General features: G+C 48.3%; 1 protein-coding gene across 1 annotated transcript in view; it reads left to right on the forward strand.

The window, feature by feature from the left end:
* Window positions 1-347: 347 nt before the first annotated feature.
* The window catches only part of LOC122391519 (A disintegrin and metalloproteinase with thrombospondin motifs adt-2-like), a 39,104-nt gene continuing 16,337 nt past the window's right edge, over window positions 348-23,114 (forward strand). The window contains exons 1-8 of the mRNA XM_043385528.1: window positions 348-784; window positions 7,745-7,923; window positions 12,950-13,127; window positions 15,737-15,932; window positions 17,067-17,143; window positions 17,565-17,726; window positions 19,583-19,785; window positions 21,990-22,116. Of these exons, the coding sequence (XP_043241463.1) occupies window positions 719-784; window positions 7,745-7,923; window positions 12,950-13,127; window positions 15,737-15,932; window positions 17,067-17,143; window positions 17,565-17,726; window positions 19,583-19,785; window positions 21,990-22,116 (1,188 nt within the window). The 5' untranslated portion in view covers window positions 348-718. The remainder of the gene's footprint in view (window positions 785-7,744; window positions 7,924-12,949; window positions 13,128-15,736; window positions 15,933-17,066; window positions 17,144-17,564; window positions 17,727-19,582; window positions 19,786-21,989; window positions 22,117-23,114) is intronic.

Genomic DNA, 23,114 nt, shown 5'->3' on the forward strand with positions numbered 1-23,114 from the left:
CCTGGCAGCGGGCGGCGCCTACTATACGGCGATGATCAGTCGGCTGATTTCCTGTCGCGCGGCCGCTCCACTTTCCGCGCGGCAGGTCGGTCGGTAACTGATCGGGCCCCACCCCTGACCCGGACGTTCCCGAGGCGATTCGTGCGCGTGTCAGAATCTCCCACCGTTCCGCCGTATCGCCGCTCATCAGCGCTGCTCCGGCGACATCCCGAAGGTCGCGCTTTGTCGGGTGTGAGCCCCGGGGGTGGGTTGGGACCGGCAGCGGCCCGGCTCGCCGCCGCCGGCTGCTCGGCCGGTCACCGCCGCGCCGCGCCGCCGCGGGTCGGTCGTCAGTCGCGCGCCGAGTCCGGCCCCGTCCAGCCAGCTGCAGTCCGCCGCCCGGCAGAGGCAGCTCGCGGCTCGCAGGCGCGCCACGTACACACCACGTGCCACGTGCGGCGCGAGCGCGCTATGAGTGCACGTGCCGGCGGCGGACGGACGACACTGGTGGCGACGGCACGTGACCCGCGGACGGCGCCGTGAGTGGAGCCCGCTCTCCGTGAGTCGTGAGTGGGTCGTGACCGGTGACCTGCGCTCCGTGACCTGTGCTGCGTGACCTCGCTCCGTGACCTAAGCTCAGTGACCTACGCTCGGTGACCTGCGCCGGCTGTGTGAGCGGGCTCCTGCGGTCGAGGCGGTGACCTGCGCTCACGTCTGTCGCCCGGAAGTCACGTACAGGATGGCACCGAGGATGGTTACAACCGTCATCGTACTGGTGCTCGTGGCACTAACCGCCAGGGCAGAGGTCAGTAACGGCGGCCGAGGCCGTCTGATGTGATTGTGGTTGAGCGAATACACCGTCATTCACAGGCATAAGATAAGAAGTTCATGTGATAGTGTTGTTAAGTTGTTTATGTTGACGATAATAATCAAACATTGCCATTGTAATGAGTCCTGACATTGCAGAGTATTGGTCTCCTGAAAAATCCAATGAGCAGGCTGATCGCCTTAACCCGGCAGTTGCTGGGGTAATTCGCCACCCACCGTTTGCTGGGGGGGGGGGGGGGGGCGTTAAACGCCCCCAGCCGATAACTCGAGAACCAATAGGCGCAGCGAAACGCACGAGGCGGCAAACGAAAGAGCGCGACGAGACGCTTCAGATGAGTACTTTAAAGTTGAATTTTGAGGTCACAGGTTGGGTCAAGGTCAGGTCAAACACCTGAAATCGGGCTTTCAGTAGCATGGACTTCAGGACTTCGCAATGAGCGCCTCTCGTCATAAACTCTGTCAAAACGGTGCACAATCCATCATATAAGGCCTACAAGAGTGTCAGCCCCATGTAGGGGTCAGTCAAGCATAGGTCAGGGTCAAGGTCAGGTCAACCGGGTAGGCACATATCCCCGAAAATCAAAACTGATATTCGCAGCCTGTGACACATGTTTTATGGGTAATTTGGGGCGTAGAACACGATGGTGACATTCATTTTATCATATGTGTACGTGTTTGGCTCAAAAAGTTCAATTTAAGATATGTATGTATCATGGTCGTGAAGTAGTCACGAGAAATTGCCAAGATTCAGATCAAGATTTTGGCAAATGCGAAACGATAATCAATAATCGAAGATAGCCATTTGATTGTTCATGGTATTGGCAGTCTAATGCCGTTTATGGCATGTCTGTATGTCTATTCTGTGATTTTATATGATTTTTTGAACATATGCCGTTTTTGGTCGAAAACTCAGAAATCACGACGTCACTAAAACCTCGATATCTCAAAATTTTTCCGACTGATTTTTTTGAAATTTTGTCACAATAGACTTCAATCAATTTCCTACAGGTACCCAAAATTTGGCGCGCCTGCGGCGCGCCGTTTTATGCTATGGCCCGGCGAAAAAAGTGGGGGCGTTTAACGCCCCCCCCCCAGCAACTCGCGGGTTAACATTCGTTTTTCATCTGCAGATAAGTTTACGAGTGCTGTTGATCATATCAGGTCTTATTCCTGATGCTGGATAGGATCATCAATTTCCTGAATGAATAGTTCTGAGGGCCATTTTCATCTATGCATCGCCAACAGCATAACACAGAAGACGAGAACAACACAACAGTATAATTGCACAAGTCCGACTTGATCATAAATTGCATAATTGCAGTTGGCCATCAACCGAAGTATCTGCTGTTTTGTTTACGTTGTGCTGCAGTCGGTTTACAATGACCATGAATTGGAGATGACCTTCCCTTTTCGGATGGATGGGAAGTCCATCCCAGTCCACCCGGGCGAGCCATGCTAACTGCATACCAATCACGACATATGCTCCGGCACCGGCCTTCACCCCAACAGCGGAGGATGAGCAGGCGCTCGTGAGTCTTTGCATAACCCCGATAAATTGTGTCTGCTCATTTGAAGTGTTATGATTACAGGCATGTCAGCTACACCAAATATCTGATGCTGGTGTACAGTCTGTCTTAAAAGTACCGCGCAAAGTGACGGTGGATCCATCGAGCCTGACTGAGGAAGGGCGTGCTAAATTTGGGTCACCGAAGCAATTGACATCCTCGTCCATTCCTTAGGTCAATTGGTCGGTGACTTTCAAATTAAAACAGACCCTTTCTCGGTCAGGCTTGATGGATCCACCGCCACTTTGCGCGGTACTTTTAAGACAGACTGTACCCTGAATAGCATGTGGAGTTATACGGCGGCATTTAAACTGCAGGGTCCAGTTTAAATGCCAGTTAATAGTTCGCTTTTTTGCCAGGGTCCTGTTTAAAGTTAGCTGGCAAAGCCTTGGGTCGCAGGGAACTCTCACAATTGGTCCGAATCTGGTCCAATTCTGTTCCGTTCTACTCTTTTAACAGGGTAGAGATAGACATGACTTTGGTTTGAGGTGCAAGGTTTAACGAATAAGATCAAATTGGCTGTTGACCCATGCCATCGTAAATTTGCATCGATTTCATCTCGCTTGGCCAGGTGTGCTTCTTTATTTAGCTTCCTACCTTCTGTTCAGTTCCGGTTGGATGCATTCGATTAGTATTACTTTCTTCGAACTTTCCTCTCATTTAATTGCTTCAGTCTTCATTCCGTCATCCCATTCTATTTAATTGTTTTCTTTTCATCGCTTTATGTCCCACTTGTTCCATTGCCCACATCTCTTTACAGATAGTTCCATCCCGTTCCATTTTGTTCCAGCTCGCTTCTTTTGATTATCTCCATCTCATTTTAGATAGTCCATTCCGTTTCCTCTGGTTCCTCTCCAGAGTGCGCCGACAAGCTGTTCCACCACACATGCTCAAGGCCGTACACATGCTGAGGAAAAGCTGCATGAGTGTAGGGAAGGGACACATTCCGCGCCGCGCTGTAGGGCCACGTGACGTTGTGGGTCTCCCCCCCCGCGCCGCGGCGTGTGCCTCTGCACTGGGTCAGTGTGACGAGTGTTTCCGAGCAGCTGCGCACCTCGAGTGGTGGGTCAACACAGCGGCGCGGCGCCGCCGTCCGCGCGGTCTGTCCTGGGTCAGGGCTGCGGCCGGCTCACTTCCCGACTGGAGCTGGGAGGGGAGCGGTAGTGTTCACCAGCCCTGCTCCAGTGCCGGTCATTGTTGCAACATACCTGCTGACATGCTGGGGTACTCAGTGAGGCTCTGTTCTGATCGGGCGCAGGGTAAACTGGGGCATCCGCCCTGCTATGTGCTGGGACGGGGAGTAGGGGTGGCGAGGGAGCAGGGGTTCGGGACTCCAGCTGTTCATAGTTTGTGGCTGTATTGAATCTGACCTCTGGATCAGGCGAAGACCACGGTCTTCGCCTGATCCAGTTGCAGTGGTCAGATTCTCTCAGACGTTTGGAAGCACGGATGATCCAAGAAGTTCAGTGTTCCTTGGCTGGAAAAATCACGGATGCATAAAAAGAGACGTGTTTCGGGACTCTCCGGCCCCAGAAATTTACAAATCCGGGTGCATGAGGAACAGAAGAACTCCCACAAAGCTGTGCGGAGACTCTCAGCAATGGAAGGACGCGGCGAAGGAGTGGGGAGCGGCCGTCCCTGATGGGTGACACGGCGTCCCCCCCCCCAGAGTGAGACCACTGACCTTGTCCCGCGCCGGGTCGACCGGCCTCCGCGGCTTACCGCACACAGAGAAAGTCGCCCCAGCCGGCCGGGCCTGTTTGCCAGCGGCGCCGGTTCTGCCACATTGCCAGCTGATGCTCACGACGAGAAAGGAGTGGATTAGCGGCCGGGCTGTTCGAATAAGACCGCCAATTTCCGGCTGACCGTATCGGGTACCGCTGCAGCTGGGCCCGTCTGCACCGGTGTGCACTGCTGTCGATAATGGTTAAACTGCTCACTTACGCACGGCTACGGATATCAGCTGTTTAAAGACGGAGGATGCTCCTGTGAACAACCTAAATTGCCACCTTTAGCACTTAATGTATAATGATGCGTGATAAAGCATGCATAATATAAATTTTGGTGATCAGCCTTGTCATGCATTTATGTGGAGCCCAGAAAAGTTTTATGCGCAATTATAAATTCATGAACTATGCAGCTGTACCTGGGCAAAGAAAGCTTCCTTTCAAGGTATGCATTTTCTTGTCCTGGGTCCAACGACTGTTCGTCCACATTTCTCCAATCTCAAAAAGTGTTGGTTCATATCTTATCGTCTATCAATGAGCTCAGTGTCATTCACGACATTTGCTGAGGCGAAAATACAATTAGCTGCTGAACAATTCCTAATGTTTTGCACGAATAAAGTCATTCATTATTTGTGCTGTTATCCGTGGCAAATGATTCCTTGATGTCAATACACGCTCGTCCAAAGAAAGAAACCGTTATCAATATGGTGTAGCCAAACAGCGTGATTAGCACTTAGTAGGGCCGGGCCCTCATGGTCAGCCAAGCCAAGGCCGAGTGGCGTGCTCAGCACTCAGTACCGGCCGCCGGGGGTGCAGTCGTAACTGCGCCAGCCTCACGACTCTGGTGACGGAACAACTCGCTCACCGCGTGGGACCAGTGGCAGGAAGCATCTTGATGCGGAACTAGGCTGAGAAGATGAGCAATAAATGAGTCATAAGTGTGAACGCTCGTCAAGGTAGTACCGTAATCATAAAGATTGATTGATCATGACTTTTCACACCCAGCCTTTTAGCTATACCTGTGTGCATTGTATAATATCCGCATTTTGAGGCGGCTGAAACGATTATCAAAAGGAAACATAAACGGCGCTATAAGAGCCTCGCCCAGCAGTGATGCAAGCTATTAGGCTAATGCCGTGTCCCTGAGAAAAAATAGCCGTAAGCCTGCAAAAAATCGATTGCCTAACCAACAATCTCGTCCTGTCCGATACGAAATCGATGATTCGTCCGCGAATGTCTTATTACGTAGGCATACTTCTGGTCGGCGGTGGCTGTAACTTTACTCACTGGACACATTGGTGCAATCTACACTGATATGTAAGTACCTACCTACTTACCCGAATAACTGTTTGATAGATAAATCAGTCAGACTCTACACATAATTATGTATTTTCGATGTAGCTTTTTACACGTTGTATAATGGCTCGTTGCCTACAAGTTCAAAATAGTTACTTTATGTTTATCCAGAATGTACCGGATTAACCCGCGCGGGGCTGGGGGGGGTAAATTTTACCCCCCCTCACGAATTTTTGGAATATCTCAAAAACGGCGGCGCGCAGCGCCGCCAAACTTTCAGTACCTTTTCTTACATCAATTTGACACGTTCCCTGAAAATTTGAGCGAAATCCGTCGGAAAATTTTTGAGAAATTGACGTTTTAGTGACGTCATGTTCGCCATTTTCGCCTCAAAAACGGCAAAAGTTCAAACGCCGCTAACATCTTCATTTTTAAAGGAATTAAGACGCAACAAAAAAAGGATATACGTAATTCTACTTTGTCTATCAAATGGCTATCTCGGTTTTTTGAAAATTTTGGATTTTGGCCCAAATTTTTTCAAAAAACTGACTTTTTTGGGAAAATAGCTATAAAATCCAAAATATTGAGTGTATCAAAAAAACCGGAATATATGTCAGAGAAGTGGTCTATGTGCACCTACACACCAAGTTTTAGAAGAATCGGTTAAAAAATGTGGGAGTTATTCAAAATTGTATGACGTCACGACACACAAAAATTTTGAAAAATGACTTTTTTGGAAGTTCTAGACCTCGTACGGAAACAAAAATAGCACCATTCGATTCGCCGTGAAAAACTGCATCAGATAGACACCTTTTTAGGCCTTAACAACCAACTTCAAAATTTGACCTCACTTGACCTGACCTTGACCTGACCTCGACCTGAAATTCATCCTGAGGTGGTCCATATCACTTATTGAGTGTGCCTATTGAATTCTATGAGTAAAATGACCCATAAAACATGTGTCGCACATGCCCTTTTCTATATTTTGTGTTTGGTGACCTGACCTGACCTGACCTGACCTTGACCTTGACCTCTGAATGATATTGTATGCAACGAATATTGTCTTGGTAGCCTAAGAACACGTTTTGGGCGATCAGTCTCAGTCCATGACTCCATTCCTCGGCAACTACGGTGCAAGGCCTATACTGTAGGAACTTGCAATTTGTACCCTTGACCTGACCTTGACCTTGACCTCAAACTTGAAATTAAGTACATGTTTTTAGTTGTTCGTGATGAGATCTTTCGATTGGCGTTTGAATTTTCCAAATCGGACCATTAGTTCGGGAGATAACAGGGGGGGTAAAATTTACCCCCCCCCCCAGCCCCGCGCGTTCGGCTGGAGACCCCAGCCCCGCGCGGGTTAAAACACAAATGTTAATGATGAAAGATAAATGCCTGTAATACAACTGCATGGAAATCAGTGACTGCATGCAATAATCCTCAAGGCTGAAGGAAAATTGAAGCATACATTTTCAGTTTTTATATCAATTTCAGCATTAACTGTCTCTATGTCAAGCAAGTGCTTATGTGAAGATATGGAAATCTGTGTCACTCTAATATGTGCATGCAATATGCACAATCCGGCACGAAATCGGAAACGCAATGTTTCTCTTATATCTCATAGCCGTTGTAAATACGGGACTGGTAAAGTCCGCTTGACTTAGTACCGCTTCAGATACAGCTCAACTTATCGTCAACAATCAACACAGTCTCTGCTATTTCTCGTAAATATCCCGCTATCAAAGCTGCTTGCAATGCGTGAGATATGACTGATCCTGACCATACAGGGAACCTACCACTCTTTTCCTGGCCTCTGACTCTTTTTTTACTGCTCGAGATGCCGGTAAAGCAGCTTAATAAAATGGAAAATAAAATCCCCTGGTGCTTTAAAAGAAACCGATGACATACATCAGCCGTACATATACACATCTTAGGTCATATCATCCGGAGAGCCGCGGCCTTGATGTCCCGTTCACTGGCACTATTGAAGTGCTGATGTCAGCGGCTGTTAATAATCGTCCCCCGCACCATGTCGCTGCACCTTCTGCGTCTCTCACTGATTACATGAACATATATCCGCGGATTTTGCGTCCAACACTGCCCATATCTCTGCGGATACTGCGTCTAACCCGCCTCCGCATTGTTGCAGATCCTACATCTAACCCTCCCCGCATTTGGCAGATTCTGTGTCTAACCCTCCCCCGCATTTGGCAGACCCTGCCGTCTAACCCTCCCCCGCATTTGGCAGATTCTGTGTCTAACCCTCCTACGCATTTCGCAGACCCTGCCGTCTAGCCCTCCCCCGCATTTCGCAGACCCTGCCGTTGATCCTCCCCCGTGTGTTTGCAGATCCTGCGCGACCTTCACCGGCACATGACCGATGCGGAGTGGCGCCACTTCCTGGGCACGGCTGACTCCGAGTATGAGGTCATCTTCATCAACGACCGAGGCCCGCGCGGCGGCATTCACAAGAGGGACGTCAGCGGTCAGCAGCAGGAGGAGGACCTCGTCTTTGAGGCCTTCGGAAAGTGAGTCAGATTACTGGTGAAATAATTTGTCAAGGAAGTGTCAAAAGAATAACGTTTTTAAGTTAACACCTTTTGGATACTTTTGTTCAGACAAGGAGGCCGTATTTGTCTACCTTCTCTCTGACTGCCTCAAAACTTACTTGAGCTAAATAATTGCAAATTTAGATTTCAATCTGAAAAATGCAGTAAATCCGCACGTAGTACCCGAAATTATAATTAACATTGGATTAAGCTTGTGACCGAGATTACTAATGCTTAATTAAAATTTCCTCGTAAAATATTCATGTCAAGCTAAACAGATAATGTTTCTCTTAAAACCAAACACACAGTATCCTTCCTGAGCATATTCAGCGTGTAGCACCGATTTAATCATGCAGTCAGCAGTTGCAAAACGTTATCTCCAAGGAAAATGAGCCATTGTTTCCTGCCCAAATCTGAGAGCAAATATTCCTGGACCCTGTCCATGCGTGGGATGCTGAGTAGTTACTAGAGGAAAATGGGGTTGGGTAAATGGGATGGAGTGCATATCACTCTCTGCCTCTTCTCTGCAGCACGCCATTGCGCGAGGCGGTAAGCCATTGAACTAGGCCATTGAGGCAATGGCTGTTAAAGTTCTGGCAAATTACTACATATACAATGTAAGTGTAGCTAGAAACAGCACCATCTGCGTCCCAGTTAGCATTTGTTATCTCCCTTCAGACGGCCAGGGGGTGGGGCAGTGTGTGGTGCTGTCTCCGCCACCGGTGATCTTACGGATTGTAATCCCCCTGCAGCGCACTTATATAGGTAACGGTGCCGAGACTGACGGGCCACCGTGGGCCAGCACTGACCGAAGGGACACAGTCTCGGACTGATGCTGGTATTACGTATGAATGGCTACACACTCTCAGCAGTGAGTCTCAGTGAGGTTCGGAGCATATGTGAGTGAGATGGCAACGAAGTCACCAAATGACAGCCATTATTGGGATCCCTTCATGACGGCACCAATGAACTGTTCCACGAATGGTTCTGTGTCTTTTTTGTTTTGCGCATATAATAATTTCCATAAGTTTTCTTTAACCCTCGCCGGACCTATTGGTTTTCTACATACGCCCCGGCCGAGGGGGGGGGGGGGGCGGGTACGACCCCCCCTCGCCGTTTCGCCCCTGGTGGAGCTAGCGCGTCGCGGAAAAAACGAGCGTGTGCGCCGTTACGAGACGCAGAGATTGGTACCCGATTTTAAGGTCCTAGGTCAACCGGTGACCTCTGAGGTCAGGTCAAGTGCCCAAAGGTACGGCTCAGTTTTTGGTGAATAACTTCGCGGAAAATGGCCGCAGAGCCGCGATTTTGGCAGCATCGTGTTCGCCTCGCTCAGGCGCGTCGAATGATATACTTTTTGTTCGGGTCAGATCAACTTGGGGTGTTGACCTCAGGTCAAGGTCAGGTCAGCACCCTAAGGTCACGAAGTTGGTCGAAAGGGGTCATGTCGCATATCATTCGATTCGGCAGGTCTTCCTGAGTCCATTGGTGGCTTTCCCGGCTCGCTAGCTTAATTTGATCAAGAGTTATTGACGAAAAACTAATATGACCTTGATGACGTCATAAATGACGTCACGAAAGGTCAACATTGCAAAAGTGACGCATCTAACCTTGCAAGGAGTGCATCAAATCACGATTCTGTGTGCTTGAGATAGTTGGAGATCGTTCCCGGCGCCAGAATAGCAGTTTGGATTTTTCCCCATTGACTTATAATGGTGAGGTCACGAAAATGACCTGACCTCATATGACCTTTAGGAAAAATCCGAGATATACAAGTTGTGAGACTCATAATGGATACTAGATCCTGCAAGTTTCATTTCCCTGTGACATCTCCTCTGGCAGTGAGGGCGTTGCGAAGTTGCGACATCTGAAGACCGTGCAGAGGTTTACTTGTGACGTCATAGGTCAGTGACCTGACCTGACCCAAAAATGCGGTTGGTGTCAAAAGATGCGGCTTGGATTAAAGGTCAGGTATGCCAAGTTTCAGCTCTCTACCGCCGGCGTGTTCGGAGCTATCGCGAAAAACCCTATGGGGGGGGCGGCACCCGCCCCCCCTCGGCCGGCGAGGGTTAAAAGTGATGTTAAGTGGGTAATACGACACAGGAATATATCAGCACAAGTCCCCCGGAGTCCTGATCTACCCCAACGCCATCCGCCGTGACTGAGGGCAGGTAAAGCGGCGCCGATCGGCTCCGTGGTGCTCCTTATATGTGAGACATGGAAATCACCGTGTACGGCGGCACAGTATCCGTTTCAGGCGGCCGCTCGGGGATCCCGCAGCGGCCGTGCAGTGCAGTGGTGGGCTACCGTATAAACAACGGGGCACGTCGCGGCGGTGGAGTACCGCGAGCGGACGGGGCGTGAAGGGTCACGTGCCGAGTGTGTGTGTGTGGGGGGGGGGAGGGAGGAGTAAGAGTGGGGAGGACACACTACAACACCGCCTTTATATAGCCATATCGAGGTTTTTAACGCTCAGTGGCATTGTGACACATCGTCTTGGTATACCTACACATATTTTCAACACAAAAGTGATATCGCAGTCGATGCTTCTACTTGGTTTGCCGCGTATGCAGTTATATTTCGGGATTAGATCTCGAAGTGACTCCAGAATCGTTGCAAAAATACCATACACTTAACTTTACAAAGACGTGACTGAGGGGATTAATTGAAGCCCGGCATCAACCATTGGCCTCACTTAATACTCATTGACAAAACATTACGAAACATAGGTTGATTTTATCCTTTTTTAGGACATCTTCATTTTACCTTTGCTTGAGCTCTTATTTTGTCTTTTACTCAACGTGTTACAGTCCTTTTTCATAAAGCCACTGAAGCCTCGTTAATAATCCCAACGATACTGTGCATCACTATTTTTGGCACCTGATGTTGCAATCATCAGTTATATCCCGCTAGAATAAAGGTGTTGGGCGACACGATGCACACTGTCAGTGGTAGCGGTACTTTTGACAGATGATCGAGCTATGGGCATTGGGCATCAGGTATAACACACAGCTGGAGGCCGCTTGCGGTCGCATTCTTTCAGAGGAGAGATCATATCGCGGGCTGAGCGGCATCGCCGTGCTTTTGGCGCAGATCAAATGTTCGACAGGTGGGGAGAGTTTAGGGAGTTTAATCCTAGAGGAGTTAACTCATTGTAGAGTAGTGCAGCTGGCCTGTTATGTATTCGCTCTGAAATGTTAAAACGAATATATATAAAAAGCAATACCAAATTATCGCAGGCGTCGAACGCAGGCGACATTACGGCTCATACACACACGATATAGTACATTATACACATACAAAACATGGGGCAAGACTGCAGCTATTATATCAGCTTATAGCCCTTTCTTAAAAGTCACAATCCACTACCGAGAATCCCCCGCGACTGGGTCATGACATGAAAAGACAAACCAACAAAAAAGCTCCAAGAGAGTTTGAGGCATATAATCTGGACTCGCTGGTCAATGTGGTGTAACCCACCAAAAGTGAGGTCTGCAGAGCTTCAGATTGAGGTTGGATAAGGAACAAACAAGCTTCTAAAATTAAATGATAGCAAGCGACACCTTTTGTAGTGAAGCTTTTTGAGGAGTTAGAACCCAAAGTGACAAAAGCACAACACAAGACAACCGCACTAACCCATTTGATGGGCACACATCGTTTCAGGTCCCTGATTTGTCCACATTTTCTCCAAGTAATCGTTCATAGAGCTATGCGATTCCTCCCTGCATGTCCATGAAGCTCGGAGGAGTGGCGTCCTTCGGATCTCCCGCTCCTCTGCTAGAGGCCCCGGGTGGCATTCCGCTGACTTCACTCACCCCCTGCCCGGCTCCGTCATACCCTGCGCCCGCAAACGTGTCGGAAGGCCGATTGACTGTATGAACGGATAAACGCCGCGGGACGGCCAGAATAGCCGTCATTCTAATGCCGCTCTTCCCAGCGTAACTGACATAAAAGGCAGCCTTACATAAGGAAGTGTCTACGGTCACATTGGTTTATGTTGGGCGCTGTTTTGTCATGCTTCGGCCTACGATGCAAAGCTTCAATATGTTTATGTATGAAATTTATTAACTGAATATCGAGATCCATATATACAGGGTGATCCAAAAAAATTGGAACCCCTAACTTAAAATGTCTATAAGTCCGAAAGTATTCATTTTATTGACAAATTGCGAATATCATTAGAAAGAGCATTAAATCCTCTATAAAATCACGTCAAATTGGTGCATGTATGTTGTAAAGCATTGGCACACTATTAGTTTTTGGAATGAGCGTCAGAAAACTGAGTGAAACGAAATCGCCAAATGTTAGCAATGCGCTGAAATCCGTTAGCACTCTATCTGTTGTCTTTTTACGAACAACACCACATCCAAATTCAATTTTATTTCATAAAAGTTTACACAGAAGCACACAGCAGAACAGATACACGCGTCCTAGCTTCCGTTGTTCATCCCAGCATGTGCTCAACGCGAGCTCCGTGGGCCGTCACGCAGGCCTGCAGTTGCTTGGGGACAGCTCCGACTGCGCGGACCAGCAGTCTCTGGGACAACTGGTCCCAGTCAAGATTACTTTACTACGGTCCCAGTAGGCCGTCAGCCTTTCCTTTCCTTACAATAGCACGTGAATGAGCTATTTTTATTCATGAACCTCCAACAAGCGACATGGTCAGAACACCAAACCGTTAATCACTGATTTGCGCATAATGTTCAAAACCGTTTCACTCAGTTTCGTGACACAAATTTTATAGGTATATGTCTAGGGCAATATTTATAATAATAATCAAGTTCAATCAACGTGATTTTATAGAGAATTGAACGGTCTTCCTAATGGTGTTTGCAATGTGTCAATAAAGTGAAAATTTTCTGACTTAAAGACATTTTAAGTTAGGGGTTCCAATTTTTTTGGATCACCCTGTATAATGTAATGGTGGGTATCAAACGTTTTCAAATTGTTTTTGCGTATGCCCATGTATCCGGCCATATCTCACCACCACCTCCACCTCTCTCCTCAGGCCGTACAGTTTGCGGCTGGAGCCGAACCGTCACCTGCTGACCGAGGCCAGCACCGTGGTCACCCGGCTGGGCGGCAACTCGAGCCGGCAGCTGGACGTTGGAGCGGGCAGCTGCCACTTTCTGCACGCGGGCACCGAGCTGACGGCGGCCGTCAGCCGCTGCCGAGACGGACAGCTGGTCAGTCAGGGCTGTGGGTGTTTGTTTGTTTATTTTATTTTGTTTTTCACATCGGTATGTTTATTGTTGAAAGTGCATCGCAGTCCCATTTTCCTTCAGGCACTCACATCCGTTTGCTATTATTGGCAGTTCTTTATAGAACGGTCTGATGAGTTGGCTTAGAAGACGGCTAGCTAACAATGAAAAGTAGGATGCTATTTCACATCATTCCGCTCACGATCTTGTTACGTTTATTAGAGAATGCACGTCTGTACATCATCGCAATGTACTACCTCACGAGCGCGTCTGCAGCAACTGTTTGCGTAAGTGCAGCCGGCTCCAGTTCGTTGCACAAGGCTCACGAGCGAGCCTCGCCGTAACACCGCGAAGATTGGCTATAGCTAATACCTGGGTAGCACCGCGTGCGCTCTGAGTGGGGCCTTCTGCAACACGAGGTCGTAATTCGTCACAAATGCCATCGCTGGGACGCTCGGTTACTTTCTCGTGCTGGTATTTCAAGCGCCATTGGGTGTGTTTCCATCTGATGGCGGCCAGGCCTTGTTATGCTGCTGGATAATGCCTGATATCAATCTGATGATGAGGTGAAAAGGTGCTCTTATTACTGTGTTTAACTTTGAGAGCCTTTGAAAGACACGATGAAAGTATGAGGTAAATATCGGCCTGTTAACGACTCTCAAAGTTTGGCATACATACCGCGAAACCGTATTACCCAAGGTTTGTTTTACTTGCTGAGATGCAAAAAAAAAAATGATTATGTTGGTAGTGATAAATATATTCATACCATTAAAATTTTGCTCTTAAAATTTTGAAGACAAAAAGATAAAATAATTATCTATCTAATAATTTTAGAGTTGGTCCTCAATATTGGCATCATTTAATAAGAAGCTAAGATAACCGTACATACATACAGGTACGTAAAACTTTGAATGACTCAAAGCGACGAATGATTTCGAGCCGCATATTAGGAACGAATCGGGACCATGGTATGGCAAGATGCATTAGAGACATTGGGCTGTGACCGGGTCACACCGACTGAAGCGCCGCACGGCTGAGCCCATCCCGTGGGACAGGTCACCCAGCCGCTCGAACGGTCACCTCGACGGGTATGTCCCCACTGAGTCCGTCTTTATCACGCCAGCTGCTTCACACCTGCTGGATGGTGGAAGGGAGTGACCGCCAGCCCACAAAAGGAATGAGTGGCCAAGGATGATGATCGACTCCTGAAGATGGAAATGGCAAATGCACCCAGCATAAGAAAACAGTTATGCAATGAAATATCCATCTGCCATTAAGCACTGTCAAACAGATTATCCTAACATCACTTTTGTGCCTTTGCTCGCAGAGGTAAACACCATTTAGGGCCACTCACCACCGGCATTTTAAGCCTGGTGACCTTCACGGCATTCAACAAATGTAACCGGCGATTTAATGTTTGACCTTGGAATGGAGGAGCCACAAATAAACGGTATGAGCAGCGATGTGTACCGGGCCGCCGTCAAAATGATTGAGTGGCCATAACGACCGCGAGGCTCTCCGCTAGACAAGGCTGCCCCTTGTACTGAAGGGATTATAACAGGACCTCGACTGCACACTTCAAATTGCACGAGTGCTGGATTGTTCGCGTTGAAAGTTGTTTGTATGCAATACAAAGCTCGCTATTGCACGATAAACATCCACGCTTTGCGAGACTTTTCATAAAACCAGCATTCACGTTGTACAAAACAACGAATGCACAGAAGCCGATCACGGGTAAATAACAGTTTTAAGGGAACTGTGGAAGAAAACGTTTATACTGAAAGTGCTCGTCATCAAAGTTAGAAGCGGCACTTCATCCGCATAAAAACTATTCCAAATCTATCATCTGACCACAGAAAACTGTAGCTTCAGAACTTGGTGCGATACGCCGTTTTCGCTGTTTGATGACTTCATGGTGCAAAGTCATCCTCATGCCGCTTGCTGGCAGCTGGAATATCCCATACCTTCGTCACATAATTGAGGATCTTTCCTTCTCCCTGAGTCAACGGGTGAGCCAGCGTGCAAAAGGTATCAACGAGGTGCAGCTATTAACGTTTCGACATTAGGCACTTATTGCTGTGAAGATAAGATGAATGTATGATCATGTATCAATTTTCCATGATATCATAATTTATTCCACGATATTTTCGCTATACTTCTTCATTTGGTAAAATTCCGACTTCGAGAAAATGCATAGTAAAAGTAGAATAGTTTCTCTAGCGACCCATGCCAAAACAACACTTCAGAAGGGGCTACCCAGACGACACTCGTTTTCCATGGTATTCATTTCACGCCCGAGTCGCGGTTCAAGTGTTCTCCAAGCCGCCTGTGTCGGATGCCGTCTATTGTAAAGTGGTGTTAGCCCTTCCCTGCGGAGCTGAAGTGTTAACCCTCCCCTGCGGACCTGTAGTGTGAGCCCCCCCCCCCCCTCCTGCCGACCTGTAGCGTGAAATCTCCATTGCGGACCTGTAGTGTGAGCTCTCTCCCGCAGACTTGTAGTGTTGTTCCCCCTGCAAATTTTAGTGCTAGCCCTCCCCTGCAGACCTCCCTGCCGAGCGCAGTATTTTTCCTATCTGACGGTGGCCGTGTTCCAGCGCGGTTTTGTCTCAGACGGTGAGATGCTGCTCGACATCGCACCTCTCACACCGCGGCTCAAGGAGCTGGTGCACACTCACAGCAAGAGGTCCACGACCTCTGTCGGCTTCCCCCACCTGGCCCGCCGCGCCAAGGCCACTGAAATCGACTCCTTCGTCCACAGCATCAACATCCAGAACGACTTCGTCTTCCCGCGTACGTATGAACGAGCGATGCGTGAACGAAACGTGTGCCTTGTATAAGTGTGGAAATGCGTTTCAGGACTAAGATTCGTTATGTTTCTTTCATAATAACCTTTATGTCAAATGATATTTTATTATTTTTGGGCACATATGTTTTTTATATAAAAGAAGATCCTGAAGGTGGACTTATAAGATTTTTCTTATAAGATAGGTATGTAGTTACCTAAGCGAACATCATCAATATACCACATATGTATGTCGACATAATACACATGTGGACATCATGTGTATGTACAATACCTATGTCACATTTTTTATCGAGAAACATATATTTCACCGTTATCAACAAAGCACAACCTGCGCAGAAAAGTTACTTTCACTGGCTAGTTAATGGTTGTCTTCTACAAACTTCTCCGCCGACCCTCTCCCCTTCCCGGATCTGCCAGTCTGGCCATGTATTTGGAGACCTCTAAAAATGCACCTACCGCCCACTGGACAGGACGGGAATCGAGCATCCCTCACACTCATCATACGTCAACCAGCCACCGTGCCTGGACGTCCAGACAGAAACATCTTACGGCACATTTTTCTCGAGTCTCAAGCGGCTCGCGGTGCCTGCCATGTGTCAGGCTGCCGGGATGGCAGGTCGTGAGTTTCGCGCGGGGGGCGGTCCCGCTCGGCGGCCTAGCTGTCAGTCCGGTCGAGAGTTTGGTTAGCGCGCTGTCCGGGAGTGGCCCAGCCCGGCCGGTAGCCGCACAGACAGACAGGAAATTCATGATGCCGATCGCAGCCGGCAGATCGTGTAACTTTTCTTTCCCACTGGGCTGGGCCATTGCCACACCGAGCTTTGCACCGCGCGAGTCGCGATCATGGAATTCAAAGAACTCCGAACTGGGTGCTTTAAATTCAACAAACATAAGGGATTTAGTTATGCTACACAAGAATGGGGTTTGCAATAATGATGTCCATGCACTTATACGTGAAATAGTTGGAGGCAGAAGAATTCCCGTGTCGCAATTACCATTGGCTGAGATGATGGAATATGTAACGGAAACGACACGGCTGGCATCCCAATGAGACACTCTGACCAGCTGCACTGTACTCCTGGACGGCATACCTTTATGAACGCTTCTGACCTCGATTTCAGACGAGATAAACACCGACGACTTCGATGACGACGATGATATCGTTACGCTAGAAGACGGCACGAGGGTATTGCAAACGGTAAGTCTTCTGAGCTAGCTTGGTGGTTCCATCGCTGTTCGATAGGCGATAGGCATCGCTGCTTTAATATGTCTTCACTTTAAAGTGATGACACAATATCCTAATGACACTGATCAAAGCTGTAGTATTAACTGCCTGATTGCGCTTGCCATCAATATGTTATTGGCGTTCCCTCAGCGTATCTAGTCGCTCCGGTCATTGATCCTCCATTCATGGAGCTCCTGACCTTCGACTGTCCACCTCGTCTGTCTCTGTTTGGTCATGGTGACCCCCTCCCCCTGTTCGCCGCGTCTGTCACCATTGCTCAATGCTCAGACCCCTCCGTCCGCCGTTCTGTCACCAATATTCAGTCCCTCACCCCTCGAACTCTCGTCTGTAGCGTCGTCATCATTGTTCAGCTCCTCCCCCCCCCGTCCGTCAGGCGGCGGCGGCCCTGGAGGAGGACCGCCTGCCCACCCGGGACGGGCGCAGAATGATCGAACTCGGCCTCTACGTCGACAAGGCCGCCAGAGAAACGTTCCTGCCCTTCTTCGACAACGACATGAACGCCTTCGTCGACTTCATCCTGGGCTTCATAAACCAGGTAAGTGACCCGGGTGACTGTGGTGGGCGAATAAAAAGCATTGCAACTTGGCAAAGAATGTGGGGTAGGATCAAACGATTTTGCAGATATGATGGGCCTATCCCCGGTCAACTTTGATCTACTATTCAATAGTTGCGTAAAATGAGATGAATGGTCGTAAAACATTAGAAAGAATGCAGCAGCTTCATTTTTTTTTCACTCTACCAGACGTTTGTATGCCATCACGCACTTTGCTACCTTTGAATATTCTTTGGCTCTTGTCTCAGATCTTCCCAGATATAAACGAAAGGAACGATATTGGCAATGGACGCTTGCCGAGCTTCTTGTATCACCACTTACAAATGTGAAGTGGAATGCTTCTTCTGATCAATCTCGAGTAGCTCTTTTACGTCCGACACAAATCCTGTTGAACAAGAGATTAAGGCGTCAGGCCGGGTACACCCAATCCCTGGCCTAGAAGCGGCAACCAACCGTTACAACATGCTGTCATCGTGGTCATTGACACCCACGTCCCACACTGTCAATCTATAGCCAGTCTTTCAAGAATTCGCTTATGCATAAGTACCGTAGTAGCTCCATGATCCATTGGGTCATAGCGGATACCAAAAATTCTCCCATTCAAGCTTCTAACTACAAGGAGGTTATTGTTTTATTATCCATGAGTTTTACGAAGGAGCGAGACGAACCTTCCTTACAACGATCAAAAAAGAAAATAACTCCGGACTTCGATACTTCGAGGCATCGTACGCGCATCGATTCCTTCCTACATACCTCGCCGGACCTATTGGTTTTCTACATACGCGCCGGCCGAGGGGGGAGGGGGTACGACCCCCCTCGCCGTTTCGCCCCTGGTGGAGCTAGCGCGTCGCGGAAAAAACGAGCGTGTGCGCCGTTACGAGACGCAGAGATTGGTACCCGATTTTAAGGTCCTAGGTCAACCGGTGACCTCTGAGGTCAGGTCAAGTGCCCCAAGGTACGGTTCAGTTTTTGGTGAATAACTATGGTGAATAACGGCCGCAGAGCCGCGATTTTGGCAGCATCGTGTTCGTCTCGCTCAGGCGCGTCGAATGATATACTTTTTGTTCGGGTCAGGTCAACTTAGGGTGTTGACCTCAGGTCAAGGTCAGGTTAGCACCCCCAGGTCACGAAGTTGGTCGAAAGAGGTCATGTCGCATATCATTCGATTTGGCAGGTCTTCCTGAGTCCATTGGTGGTTTTCCCGACTCGCTAGCTCAATTTGATCGGGAGTTATTGACGAAAAACTAATATGACCTTGATGACGTCATAAATGACGTCACGCAAGGTCAACATTGCAAAAGTGACGCATCTACCCTTGCAAGGAGTGCATCAAATCACGATACTGTATGCTTGAGATAGTTGGAGATCGTTCCCGGCGTCAGAATAGCAGTTTTCATTTTTCCCCATTGACTTATAATGGTGAGGTCACGAAAATGACCTGACCTCATATGACCTTCAGGAAAAATCCGAGATATACGAGTTGTGTGAATCATAATGAATACTAGATCCTGCAAGTTTCCTTTCCCTGTGACATCTCCTCTGGCAGTGAGGGCGTTGCGAAGTTGCGACATCTGTAGACCGTGCAGAGGTTCACTTATGACGTCATAGGTCAGTGACCTGACCTGACCCAAAAATGCGATTGATGTCAAAAGATGCGGCTTGGATCAAAGGTCAGGTATGCCAAGTTTCAGCTCTCTATCGCCAGCGTGTTCGGAGCTATTGCGAAAAAACCTATGGGGGGGCGGCACCCGCCCCCCCTCGGCCGGCGAGGGATATAATTCCTTACGATAGCAGACACCTTTGCAGCGTGTCCCACGGCATCCCACGTCCCTTTTCAGATTCAGGCGCTATACTATCTGCCCAGTCTGGGCACCAAGGTGGACATCAGCATCAACTACCTGGAGATAATGGAGACGCAGCAGATCAGCCACTACGACGGGGAGCGGGCGCAGCTGCTCACCTCTTTCTGTCGCTACAACGCCGGCAGGAACAAGAAGGCGCCCGGCAAAAACACCTGGGACATGGGACTCTACCTCTCCGGGTAGGTGATAGTCGGACTATCCTCTCTGGGTAGGTGATTAAGAGGGATTCAACCTCTCCGGGTAGGTAGTATTTAGAGACTCTACCTCTGCAGGTAGGTGGCAAATGGGGACTTGCCTCGCAGGGTAGGTGACAGTTGGGGGACTCTACCTCTCCGGGTAGGTGAAAATTAGGGAGGCTACCTCTCCGGGTATATCATACGCCTAGGTGACCCGGTCTAGGCAAAGGTCTAGGCTATCAGTTTTACTTTACTCAAAAACTACAGCATTTTAGGCGCGATTTCAAAAAGTCAAAGACCAAATTCAAAACGTTCACGTGTATTTTGAATGTAAACTTTTTGGATTTGGCCTTTAACTTTTTGAAATTGCGCCTAAAAAGGTGTAGTGTCTGCACTTACGGGTAATGGTTTTGGTAGCCTTTTGGATTTTTTTTTTCGGTCTGGTAAATGCTAAGGGCTCTTGCAGTTGCAACAGATGCTTGTAATTTTTGGCCGAGGAAAATGTAAGCATATAATTCGTTAAATGAATGGATGTAAGTATGAGCCCTCATATTCTCGCCTCATGCAAGCTTATATAAAAAGCCACAACCTTCGTTACTATCTGGTACTTTGTATGTGATTACAGACGGCTTATTTCCATATCTCCTTCAGATAGATGATCACATGCGCGTCATTTCCTTAGGCTGGCATACCACGGTTGTCCAGTGGGGGATACATTCACTAGCAACGGCGCTCCTCAGACGATAAAGAGTGGTCAGCATCCACGATGTAAGCTGCTTAGTAGAATATATCACTTACCAGACGAGAGAAAACGTTTACGAGCATCGAAACTGTCCGCATGCAAATAAAGTGTCTCTTCAATACAGATTACAATTAAGCATTCCTGGACATCGAATTGCGTTTGCCTAGCGATCAGTAGCCGTATTGAATCATTGTCCTTATCATGATTATTCATTTCAAGGGTTGGCAGGATTGCATAATGCTGCAGTGCATAGTTACAGGACAAAAAGACATTTTTATTTCGCTCCGATACACTGCATCCAAGACTGCAGGATGTATCGAGGAAAATCTTATCAAGCCATACAACCAAACGTTTACTCTGATAGGTCCCACCGCCTGCCGAAAACTGATTTCCTAGCTGGTGCCTCATATCTCATGACTAGACCGACCCTGGTAAATCAGCGCCGTAGGACGGCGATTGCAAATCGGCCCGCTTAGCTGGGTGTGTGGGATTGGTGACGGTGTCCGTTTTCCTCGTCTGAGAGTGACATTCCAGCGCTGCTGGCACCGGTCCGGGTGGCAGACTGGGTCTCGAGGAGCTGTGGACAGGACAGTCCAGTCCGGTCCGGACTCCGGATAGCAGTGACAGGATCGGCAGGCTGTGGACAGGGCAGTCCAGTATGGTCCGGATAGCAGGCGGCTGTGGACAGTCCAGTCCAGTCCGGTCCGGGTGGCAGACTGGGTCTCGAGGAGCTGTGGAGAGTCCAGTCCAGTCTAGTACGGGTGGCAGACTGGGTCCTCGAGGAGCTGTGGACAGGACAGTCCAGTCCGGATAGCAGACTGGGTCGGCAGGCTGTGGACAGGGCAGTCCAGCAGGGCAGTCCAGTCTGGTCCGGGTGGCAGACTGGGTCGAGCAGCTATGGACGCGGCTGACAGCACTAGCTAGGTCTGGGTAGCAGACGGGGGCAGGCTGCTGTAGACAGGACAGTCCAGTCTGGTCCGGGTGGCAGACTGGGTCGGTAGGCTGTGGACAGGACAGTCCGGGTAACAGGATCGAGTTACCTGCATCACTATCTCAAATATGATTTATGGAGAATCGTGTTTTTTTCTAATGAAATCGTGTAGCATGTCCGTACACTCACTACACATAGCTGACATTGAGCCTGGGTCTCAGCGATAAGACAGATATCCACCTGATCCTCCAGTAGACAATAAATTATGAGTAATGTGGAAAAAATGATAAGTATCGATATAATTTATCATGAACATAATTGTTTATTTTTTCGCATTGATAAAAGGCTACGCACAGAGTACATTTTAATTGGAAGTTTTGCTTTAAAGCTGATGATATGCAATGAACTAGTGTTTACTGCCCTTACGCAAGTGGAAATAGTTTACAGTACCTAATTGAAGAAAGGAGACTTATCAGTACTGTTGTGTTTTTATTGCCAGTGTAATTCTCACAAGGTGTGTCATTTCCGTTCCAGTCTGGATTTCTTCGAGCAGCTGAAGGGCCGCCGGTCCCCAGTGACCATGGGTCTGGCCGTCATCGCCGGCGTCTGCTCCCCGAAATACTCGTGCGTCATCGGGGAGCTCGGCACCACCAACAGCCAGGTGAGGACGATGGACAGCGACCGTATTACAGTGTGAACAGTGGTTACAATAGGTATCGCACACACCGTCACTGTTAACCCGGCAGGCGGTGGGCCTCCCAGCCACCTTCCGCGCGGTGGGGGGGGGCATTTTTTGCCCCCCCCTCGTATCTCCGAAACTACTGGACGGATCCGGAAAATTCAAACGGCGTTCGATAGCCCTGTCAAATTTGCCAGGGGGAACCAAATTTCATTGACCTCGGGGTCACCGATGACGTCACAGGTCAGGTCAAAGATAAAATGTTTCACCGTTCACGGGGCTTCTAGGGAAAGCGCTATAACACCGAGTAAAACGCATTTTGTCGAAAATCAGCGATAAGGCGTCATTTTTCTAGTACATATGTTGCTATTTGAGGTCACTGGTCATACCAGGTCAGGTCACAGGTCAGGTCACCAAAGGTCACCAAGGGTCACCACATGAACCCAACTTTACTAAGGTTGTGCGATGCATGTTTTATGGCCAGTTTTTCATTTCCAACTCAATGGTATTGGTTATAAGACCATCAGGTACGGTTTAGGTCACTTTCTGGTGGAGGTCAGGTCAATCTCAGGTCAAAAAAGGTCAAATTTCAAAGTTGATATTTTTGCATAAAATGGGTATCGATTCGATGCAGCTTGTCACGGGGAGTCTAATGGTGGTCTTTATTTTGCGCTACGAGGTCTAGAATGGCTAAAAATTGAGTTTGAAAATTTGACGTCATCAATTTTGAACAGTTTTTTCGCTATAACTTGGCCAAAAAAAGATGTATTGATCTCAAATTTGGTATGTAGATAGAAAGCGGTAGGGACTATCACATAAATTCTGTTTTTTTCGAAATTCAAAAAAACCTTTTGGATTTTTTGGCTATTATTTTCAAAAAATCTATTTTCTATTTTTGGGGGTCAAAATAAAAAAATTCGAAAAACCGAAATAGCAGTTTTGTAGTCCTCTTAATTCTACACCTTTTATTTTGAAACATT

Source organism: Amphibalanus amphitrite, unplaced genomic scaffold (genome assembly GCF_019059575.1).
Source record: "Amphibalanus amphitrite isolate SeventyFive unplaced genomic scaffold, NRLGWU_Aamphi_draft 000441F_arrow, whole genome shotgun sequence".
Lineage (NCBI taxonomy): Eukaryota > Metazoa > Arthropoda > Thecostraca > Balanomorpha > Balanidae > Amphibalanus > Amphibalanus amphitrite.